Source organism: Strongylocentrotus purpuratus, unplaced genomic scaffold, assembly GCF_000002235.5.
Source record: "Strongylocentrotus purpuratus isolate Spur 01 unplaced genomic scaffold, Spur_5.0 spur5_scaffold_15, whole genome shotgun sequence".
In the NCBI taxonomy this organism is placed as follows: Eukaryota; Metazoa; Echinodermata; class Echinoidea; order Camarodonta; family Strongylocentrotidae; genus Strongylocentrotus; species Strongylocentrotus purpuratus.
In genome coordinates this window covers 6,138,296-6,149,413 of record NW_022145600.1, presented here as the reverse complement: position 1 = coordinate 6,149,413, position 11,118 = coordinate 6,138,296, and the positions used below count along the sequence as shown (strand labels likewise).

Here is an 11,118-nt window from a genome sequence, read left to right as displayed (position 1 = left end):
CAGTCATGAACATATCTCTTGAAACTACTGAGTTGACGAGATGCTTTTGGTGCTGCGCTTCTCGTAAAAAAAAGGAAAGATCCCCAAGGAAATTCGCATTTGGGGTATTCATAGCCAGAACGCCACTACTGCTGTTTAAATTGAGATGACTTAACGCCCTCCTTGCTCTCGGCTGAATGTTGGTCTTTAGGTTAAGACGGAAAATGGATGTTGCACAGCGCAGGTGCAGCGGCTGTTCAAAGCACGCGTGTTCGCTGGGGGGAGGATAACGCCGGGGACAGAGGGAGAAGAAGAGCGGTACAATTAGGTTACAGATCAGGTGCTTTGACGGCAACCTGACACATAGATCCCTTGCCCCAAACAGTATGCCGTGATTTACTTATTGAATCTCATCACTCGTTGTCGATGGTGGGCCTAAACTTTTAAATGGCAATATAATTATGCATGACTGAGATCAAGACGCTTGGATCGAAACTAACATTTTGAAAAGGAAAACTGACATCGCCTCACATGACATTCAAGATGGATTTGATTGGGAACTTAAATGACTGCGGCTAGTCTTGAATAGCCGCACTGATATAAAGTAACGTTTACTGATTCACTATTCAAAACTGATTGAAATTACAAATAATGGCTAACAGCACAGACATAATTTTTTGCGCATGACCAAACTCTTCAAAACTGGGGTGCTATTACAATAACGGCTACAGGGATGTAATAATACTTAAAATGCACAATCATTCTTGCATTGCCGAACTCCTTCAAAAAAAAAGTTTGATATATAGCTGCGAGGATAGACAAAAATATTGTTAATTAAGAAACTCTTTGAAAATGATTTGATTTAACATATATTGGGCACGAGGGTACACAGACACTTTTACTTGTAACCAAACTTTTCAAAACATATTATTTGTATACTCAATGGCCACTAGGGTCTACATAATTTTTGGTTATTTCAAAACTCTTTAAAACAGATTGATATTGAAAAGAAAACAAACTTGATTGTAGCATGGTACATAAAGTGGCTAACATCACGTTATGCTCATGTCTGCGATTATGTTTAGTACTGTACTACGGACTTCAAATTCACATCACTTTACAACCCAGTCATGATATAATTAAACTCCAAATGATTGCATCATAACTATTTTCTTTTTGTATACCTACTCCCTAGCATCTTCCATCATAATTCTATTTTATCAAACGCCTATCTATAAATAACTGGTACCAAAAATACATTTTATCAACATTTTCGTTAATAATATTATTAATATTGTTTGAAACAGTTGATTTGTAAGGTTATCTTATTCGGATTGTAGTCATGCTGTATTTCTCATTTCTACATTATATCAGTTTCTGCTTGATTGACAATCGTGTTTAAATATTATTTATTTCATTCATGATTGAATACACTTGCTGATTTACTATACCTTTAACTATAACTCCAGCTGTAGTGGTATCAATCGTGCTGAAACATGTGTGATATGTATGTCGACTTAGTGGACATTGATCCAGTTAATACCAATTTGTTTGCTAACTTATAATATACGTGAGCGCGAAACTGTGGTAATTTTCATTGTAAAATACACAAAGATATATTTTCCATCACGAAAAGGTGAATTATTGCCCATTTACACCGTTCAAGCACACATTGCTTAGTCTGCTCTCTCTAGAACTCTTTCTTGAGTCCCCATCGGTCGGTCTTCCATTACCCACCTTCCCCTCATGTTTGCCGAGGTACTACATCCGCCGTTCTGACCCGATAGAAGGTGGGGTGTGGTCAGTTCGAGATGCGAGATATATGTGTTGCTCTCGCGCCTTCTAAAATGTCGCAGTCGCAAGAGTTTTCGGAAAGATTTTCGAAACTCGCGGTTGAGCGCGGCATACAAGATGGGATTCAGTGTGCTGTTCAAATACCCCAACCACAGGGCTACCGAATACAGGGCCTGCGGCACCTCACAGGGACACAAAGGAATAAATGTAAAGATGGTGAAGTACGGTACCCAACAGATGATGAAACTCCCCATGATAACGCCGAGCAGTTTTGTCGCCCGATGTTCGTCCACGCCAGCACGTGGTTTTGGCGCTTTCAGGACCTCGCGTGACGAATTCTTGACGTTTCCGTTGTACTGCCCCGACACATGTGCAGTCTGCGAATTGATTTTACGCGCTTGGTTCCGCGCAATGTTCAGTACGCGGAAATACAGACAGCACATGACTGTCAGAGGTAGGTAGAAAAGTAAGAGCCCGTCCAAGAGAGCAAAGAATGTGTTCGCGTGAAGATAACACATTTCCGGCTGCGCGAAGTTCTGAATCTCTCCCGAGGCCGTGTTCCAACCGAGATGCAACGGTAAAAATGATATTGATATCGACACTGCCCAGACTATGATGAGCGTAATCACCGCTTTTCGTCTCGTCAGGCGCTTCCGATAGTTCATGGGGTCGCTAATTGCGATATACCGGTCGATGCTGATGGCAAATAGGTGGAGAATGGAAGCAGTGCAGAGTTGTACATCAAAAGACACATAAAGATTGCAGACTATGGCCCCGAAACTCCATCTCTGATTGCGCAGCTCCATCAGCCCACTGAAAGGTTGAACGAGAACAGCCAGCATCAAATCGGCAACTGCAAGCGACACAATAAACATATTAGTGACATTACGTAACCTGCGATTGACGGTCGGCGACAGTATGACCAGGATATTTCCGAAGATGGTGGCGATGATGATGATGACAAGTACGACCCCGATGATGGCAAGGACGCCCGTTGAATATCCCTCCGACGTTGACTCGGAGAGCGCCAACGAGTCGTTGTCGTTATCGTAGTATATCAGAGTGTAGTTCGAGTCTACCTCCTCCATCTTCTTCCTCTCAGAAGCATTAAAAGAGGATGTCAGGAAGCGCCGATGTTTATTGGGAAACTGCTCCCAACTTCCGGTATCAATCGAATCTCCGTAAACTCGCCCAATTGGACGGAAGCGTTGTCATTCAAAAAAGGAAAGGCAGGGTACGATATGTCATACACATTAGCAACAAACAAAAGCGGAAAAGTCCAGAATAATCGAGCAGAGTGAGAGAGAACGAGTAGAATATCAATTTCAATCTATTCAGGGGAGCACGGGCCGTTTGTACGGTAAATGCTCCGAAACGGCATTAATGACATCCATTTTCCACCTCCGGTTTTGTAAAAGAGCACAAATCATACAATCTAGAAATACATGGTTGTCATGGTACTGAAAGATAATCATCATAACATAGACATGCGATGATTTTTTTTTTTCTTTCGTTTTCACCTCCGCTTGGAAAATTGATACGCTCTGTTCATCGATTTTGCAATCGTCTTCATCAGATAGTAATCGGCTCAGGAGAATTAGCGACGTAGCGATGGGGTTTAAAGTATTGGACTCTCAATGAGGTGCAACAGTTGAATAGACCGCATGACTTTGGTGTAGGTATGCTATGCGGCCTTCTGCGTGCCGGCGTACAATCATTCCGTTCCAAGAGTCAAATGAGTTTAAAAACTGTACGTGATAAAATGCAATAATCCTTTACGATGCAATTGTTTTCCTTTCGCGTGTCCGAGATTGATATGTCAGCTGCTACCGAAGGGTCGCGTATGAAGTATGATAAATATGAAAGCAGTCAAGTTTAAGCAGTACAGCGCCTGGATATGAAGTAACGATGACTGTAAATGTTTTGAAAAGACAGGAAAATGCGTTCTCAACGCGTCATTCCTTTCCCTTGATTGAATACTGTTTCTCGTTCGGGTAAATCCATCGCTATGGAAACGACTAAACCGATTCGGACGTAGTGGATGCAGGATGAAGCAAACTCACCCATGCGTGACATTCGGAGGCTCCCATCGGCGGCAATCTAATGCTAATCGTTGTTCACCAATCCACAATCACCTCTCCAAAAGCAGGGGAGAAACACAAATGCCGGACAATTCTGGCGCAAGATGCATGCAGGCGTTTCGCCCGATTTTATGCAAGAGCGCTTGCGTTGCGTTATTACGTAGCCATGGACAAGAAAATCACAAGTACGATTTTTTTTTTGGGGGGGGAGGAGAAAAGAACCTTTTATTTCACTTCTATCTCTTCTTCCTTCACACTCCCTCGATATTCCCTAATATTTCCGCGTGGTTGCTTTAATTCTTGCGAACGAGAAATGTAAATGTAAATCTGAAGACAGGTGCTGCGCAAGATTATAGTGAAAGAAACAGCGACGAAATCAAAACACGCACCTCACTCGCGTCGCTTCGGGCGCTCACCAATTACTTCCAAATGACATAACGACGCAGAAGGGCAAGTTGTATATCTTTCTTTCTTTCTCTGTCTCTATCTTCTTCTTCCCCTCTTGTGATTCACATCGAAAAGTACACGTGGATCTTGTCAGATCTGTAAATGTAATTGGCCTTCATCTGTCAAGACCACACGAGTGCATAAACATTCAAATGAATATATTCCGATTTCACATATTCCTCCGGTTTTTAATCATTTTTCCACTTGCGCGAGAAAAACGTTGTAGATATTATAGTTACTTTTTAGTCGTCTGCTCCTAACGGAATTCAGATATCGCGTGTAGGGGACATTGATGGAGCATCCGTCCTGTGACTGTGACGGTCGTCGAACCTCTACAGCTAAACAGCGGTCGGTAACGGTTGTTTCCTTCAAAGGCATCAACAATATCATCCGTGGTTTCAGATGCAATTTAGCCCGTTGATACAACTTTCCGATTTAAGACAGAGATCCGAACTTTAGATTCAGTTGGGTGACTGACATCTACTGACGAATTACAATATGATATAGAGACAGGTCCATCGTAATCTGTCTTACATTTCATTGTAAGCAAAGCTCTGGAGATTCGGGTGACAATCAAACATTTTCCAGAAACTTCCTATCTCCCTCCTTTCCACCACCGCGGCGCCAGACAAGAGCTGCGTGCGACGAAAATCCCGAAGTAGAAATCAGCACCTTCTTCTGTTCTCACAAGCGGCAGATCGGTGTTCCTTCTGCAAACTGCGCAAATGGAAAGAGAAAGAGAATGAGAAGAGGAGAAACAATGAGCGGACATGGAAAGTAATTTCATAATAGAATTTTAGCATTTTAGATTTGATTAAGATCGATCGGTGCTCCACAGTCCCGGCCGAGTTATTACCTCGGTGTCTTCGTATAATGCGGTTTGTGGTTTCTTTTCCTTCTACCCAGTGCAAGGATTGTCCCTCCCCTCAATGACCGCTCTTTTATGAGATACTCGCAAGGTGAAAGATTCGACACTTCTTTGAGAAGGGACTGTCCCAACTGCCAACTGAGCCTTGCTCTGAACACCACAGATGCGGTGCCACCCCGACAATGTGGACGACCCTTTAATTGCAATGGTAAATACGCAGCGGGACATATGGCTGGTCGAGGAGGATGTTGCACACTATGCAATATTGATGGAAATGTCACTAAAATGGGTTAGTGAGAATGTCACCTGATGATGGTAGAGGCAACCCTGAACCGAGTGCCGCAAAATGTTCGGTATTATTCTATATTACCCATGCGTATTTTTACTGAAAAGGGTAGGGGTGAAACTGCTGGTGAAAATGTCGGCACGTATAATGCCCCTGACAAGGTGTTAATATATATTTATTAATATGTTTCATATAGGAATAGGACATTTTGACAGCACCCATTCCATCACTATCTTCTAACGACTCCCAAACCGTCTTTGCTTTAATGTAAACAATTTTTTCCCGATTCCCGTATTTTTCTATACTCTTACTATTGAAAACATTTCAAAAGCGACGACTACTATTTATTCTACTACTTCTACTACTACTACTACTACTACTACTACTACTACTACTACTATTAGTACTATCTCTGTACTTCCTTTTAATTTTTCCAGGCAACAGAACCTTTCATGAATGCAATATGGGTACAATCACTTATTTACGTCCTGAAAGCAATTTCTGTCGTATTTGAATTAAGGGTTGTAAGTACGGCAAGCACTGGCAAGGAAAGGTCAAATTCGTAAATCGTTATAACCTTTATCATTGTTTCTAATTTAGTGTATAGGTAAAAATAGCAACAAATACAGACATGCATAAGCTTTTCGTCTTGCGCGCATCAGAGTAAATAATCACAAGAATAAACAGAAAGCCGAAAACAATCCTTGTGAAAAGCATGGGTTGCAAGGCTGTAGTTTTCTTGGAGAAATGATAGTATTCGAAACTAGGACATTTTGAATATAAATTATGAATTAGTCAAAAATCTGCAGAAAATGGATTCGGATTCCGCGAAAATTCATTATGGAGAGGGATTAAAACTTCCATAAACCGCGCGACGGAAGTGTTGCCATTAGATCTTCCTCAGCCATACTCTCTCAAGTCGAAGACTTTTTTTTTAAAGAGAGAGTAGAGTTGTGGTCACAATATTGCATTAAGGAAGAAACTGTCTAGAAGAATTTGGAGACGTTAACTAACCAGGACATAATATTAAACAGTGATTTTGGGGAATTCTCATTATGATAAATTAGTTTAGTCTTGCTGAAAATCAAGAACACAATTTCCGGAAATGGCTACATTTGACTAAACACACACGTTTGTCGTGCAAGTTTAGTTCAAACTTTTCAGCCGTTTCTGAACACATTTAAAATATGACGGCGTTTGAAGAGCAATGCATTTCAGGGGACATTTCTCGTATAATACTAATCCAAAGCGGTTTACAATGAGACAGCTCACTAATTACCTTCTATCTTTCCAGAACTCAACCTTCTCTTTAATTTGAGATTTGACTCCAGCTAGATACTAATCATGCGTGAGAGAAATATCATAAAGTTGTTGATCGATCAGTGCAATCGCTCGTGGCCAATTCGAAATTAACTTCGCTTTTTTTTTTCCTTCTTCTTTTCATCCTCGTCTCCATCCTTCCCTCTTCGTTGGTTTCTAAACCACTCGCTTCCTCATCTTTCATTCGCCGTCTCACTTTCATCACCCGATATCAGTTTCGGACATCCATGTATGCATCTATTCACTTTAGGCCATTTGGTTGAATTAATGACCAGCTATTTTCGAAGCGTTTTATTTATTTTCATTCCCTTCTGGGGCAGGTTTTCAGCTTCGTTATTATTTTTTCATAGAATCTTTTTAGGTATTCTAAGCATTTTTCCCCCGTCCGTTATCGGTTGTTCAGTCATGTTTGACTACAATTTCGTTGATTAACTGCTGATGATTGCAAAGGAACATGTTTTATGATAGTATTTGACATTGCGAATGCCAGTTTCATTGTTTTGGCGCTTTCGATTTTTTGCTACGTTATTGTAATTTCACTTTCTGAAATCCCGTGATATCTTTGAGTAAGATCTGCCGAACTGTGGGTTAATCCCGTATAAAGGGATATTCATAATGACATTGTATGCGGTATAAAGTTAATGTACAATACTATTATCATTGTTATTTACATTATTATCATGTTATCATTATCCCCATCGTTTATTATTATCATTATCATCATCATTCCTATTGTTGTTGTTGTTTTTGTTGTTATATTATCACCATTTATAATTATAACGACATTTTGGTATCTTTTTGTGCATTTCTCTCTTCATTTGGTTCTCCCTATCTTAACGTTTCCTATTGTTGATAGCTATAATAATTTAGTTGTCTTTGTGTGTATTGTAATCTCTTTCCTCTTTATTTAATTTCACTCTGTATCTGCCTCCATCTGTCCAGGAGCGGTTCGAGAAGAATATTCGTTGTGTGAAGGGGGTGCTTGGGGCGTTTGCACTCATTTTCTAGGTACGTCTCGCTTATTAAATTCATTGATAATTAAGACTTTGGTAAGGGAGGGGGCTTGAGCCCCCAATCACTACACTAAAAACACCACTGTACCTGTAACTCTCTCATTCGAATGTCTTACTTTCATTCATGATCTCTCTCTTATCTTTAATCTCGTAACATTATCTGGAGCTCCAATTCTTCCATGATTCTCAAAGTGCCCCTTTTCCCACCCAAGGACTTTATTTATCAGGCATGTCTTTTGCACACTCTCTAAAATATCACATGCTGCCGCTCCACCCCCCCCCCCCTACCCCCGGACTCCTCCGCGTAATTATTCAATCTCTGGCAGGTGTAAATTGGGGCTCATGGATGGACCTGTTAGCCATGCATCACCGTTCTTTCCATCACCAAAGCAGAAATTGACATCAGCGTGATCAGTCTTACGATGGATTTGGGCGAATAAGGCGAGGAAAGGGGGACTAGACAGAAAGATGATGGAAAAGATGAAGGATAAGATGGATGAGAATACAAAAAGACAAAAATAAGGTGGTGAGACATGTAGGATGGAAGAGATTGTCATTATCCTGACACAGGATTATTACTGATGTTTCTATATGAAATAGTAATGATAATGATACTATATGAGATTTGTAATGCGCCCATCCACTTAAATCCACAGGGCGCACGTGTGGAAAAAGGGAGATTATATAAAATCATCTACATTAAAAACAAAGGAGCATAAGTACGAACGAATATACAAAAATGACAGAACAATTAATTATATGCCGAATTAAACGATACGTTTTGACATTAATTATAATGCATATATTATATCCATATGTACAGTTAGCAACTCAATTATTAATACCCATACCACGTCTTGTAATAATCTAAGTATTTGAAAATTGATTTGTCCCGACTCTTGTTTCTTGAGTATGTGATATACAGTGGCGTACCTGGGGTACTCCGTCAGGGGGGGGGCAAGCGACCGAAACAAACAAAAAAGGCGATGCTAATGTTCACTTCTGGCGAGCGAGCGAGCGAGCAAAAAAAAAATCTTTAAGTAACGTTTGGTATATAAACTGGTATTGTTGCAAGTTGGGGGTGGGAACATTCACTTGTTAGCGACGTTAATTTCATTTTTTTGCAAACGAGTGTAGCGAGCAAGAAAAAAATCACTTCTTTTTTAATAATTGCCACTTAAACTTGGTTCAATTGTCCCATGCAGGGCGCGGGAACAATATTGTGTTTAGGGTGATTTATACCCATTTTAGCTAGCGAGCGAAAATACATCTTTCTCTCAATGAATTGCTATATAAAATTTGTTTCATTGTTGCAGGTAGGGGGCGGGCACAATCGTGTTTAAGGCAATGTCAATCCCATTTTGGCGGGCAGGCAACCCCTACATTTCTCTTTTTAATGATATTGTAGCAGGTTAGTGGTGGGCACATAATTCCACGAGCTAGCGAGCGTAGCGAGCGAAAAAAAAATCACTTTTCTTTTATAGGGAAAATATGGTACATAAAACTTGGGTTCATTGTTCCATGTCAGGGACGTGATTATTAAAAGCGGTGTTGATTCTATTTTGGCGAGCGAGCAAAAAAAATCACTTCTCTTTATAGGGAAAATATGGTATATAAACTTGGTTTAATTGTTCCATGTCAGGGACGTGATTATTAAAAGCGGTGTTATTTCTATTTTGGCGAGCGAGCGTAGCGAGCGAGCAAAATTTTTGTAATGATAATTGGTTCATAAATTTCAGATTTTTTTTGTTGCAGGGCAGGGCTTACACAATCATGTCCGAGTCTAAGGTGATGTTAATTCCGTTTTGGCGAGCACGAGCACACCAAAACTTCTTTGAATAACGTTTCGTACATAATTATTAACTGGTTGTTGCAGGTTGGGGCGGGCACGTTAGCGGTGTCAATTCCATTTTGGCGAGCGAGCATAGCGAGCAAGCAAAAAAAATAAATTCTCTTTTAATAGAAATTAATAAATAAACTTGTTTTTATTGGTGCAGGTCAGGATGGACGCAATCGCGTTTAACGCGATTCAATTCCTTTTTGGCGAGAGGGCGAAAAAACTCTTCCATTTTTAATGATATTGTTGCAGGTCAAGGGTGGGCACAATTGTTTCCAAAGCAATGTCTATTCATTTTATTCGCGAGCGAGTGTAGCGAGCGAGAAAAATGAATTAGTCTCTTTTAGTAACATTTGGTACATATATTGTGTGTTATTGTTGCCATGGTTGCAGGTCGGGGCCCGTCGGGGCAGGCACAATTGTATTCTAGGCAATACTAATCCTTTTCTTTTTTCAGGGGGACGAGGAAGTGAAAACATTTAATACAAAATAGGCTAGCAAGCAGTTCGCGCCAGCGAAGAGTTTCAAATTTGTTATATCACTTATATTTTCCTATTTTCATTTGTTTTAATTTTTCAGGGCCGTATGCGGAATATGTTTCTGATGGGGGAAGGGGGAAAGATGCGTTAAAAGTTTTCGAAGAATCTCAAAAGCAAAAGGAGTGAAGGGAGTTCGAGCGACCGAACTGGTCATGAGGGTACTTTTGCATTTTCAAAAGTAGAATTGAAGGATTTGGTATTGGCCTACACTACATTTTCAGGAAAAAAAACTGTACGATTTCAAAATATCTGGGGTCAACTGCCCCCCCCCCCTGGTGCTTACGGCCATGTTCTTTATTTTTTCCCCCATTTTTATTCCTTTCCTTTTCTTTTCCCTTTTTCTTCCTTTTCTCTTCTTCTTCCTTTTTTCTTTCCTTTTTTCTCTTTCTTTCCTTTTTTCTTTCCTTTTCCTTTTTTCTTTTTCTTTCCTTTCCCTTTCTTTTCTTTTCTTTCCCCTTTTTCTTTTTTTCCCCTGGAGCCCGTCAGGGGGGCACTCTGCCCCCCCTGCCCCCCCCCCCCCCCATAGGTACGCCAGTGGTGATATATCAAAGTTTCATGTACGTATAACAGTATTCAACAAATCCCTTATACAACCAGTCCACCTTTCATTCTTGAGTTACAATAAAACACAAATCCATCCAATTTACAAGGAGTATGAATAATTCAGTTGATTATATATATATATATAAGTGCGAGAATTCTCAACTCTGACATGACAACGGGTGTTCCAAAATATGTAGGCGTGAAGAAAATGGTCTAGGAACGTGAGACGTAGCTGTACTTAACAATTTTATTACGAGCTTTCGGCTTGACTATGATTGAGTGATATTAAGTGTGTATGCCATGTATATGTGTTCATACAATGTATTTGTTTTTGTATGTGTTTGCACTTCAGAACCTGAAGAAGGCCTCACAAGCCGAAAGCTTGTAATAAAATTGTAAAGTACAGCTACG

General features: G+C 40.3%; 1 protein-coding gene across 1 annotated transcript; it reads right to left on the bottom strand.

Annotated features, from left to right (window-relative positions):
• Nucleotides 1-248: 248 nt before the first annotated feature.
• Nucleotides 249-3,551, bottom strand: LOC587513 (histamine H2 receptor-like). Its single transcript, XM_011664680.2, has one exon. The coding sequence runs from the start codon at nucleotides 2,859-2,861 to the stop codon at nucleotides 1,656-1,658; it is 1,206 nt and encodes a 401-aa protein (XP_011662982.2). The 5' UTR covers nucleotides 2,862-3,551; the 3' UTR covers nucleotides 249-1,655.
• Between the last annotated feature and the right edge of the window lie 7,567 nt (nucleotides 3,552-11,118).

Excerpts from the sequence above, each read along its gene's own strand:
- LOC587513 (XM_011664680.2), bottom strand. The coding sequence starts at position 2,861 with ATGGAGGAGGTAGACTCGAACTACACTCTGATATACTACGATAACGAC.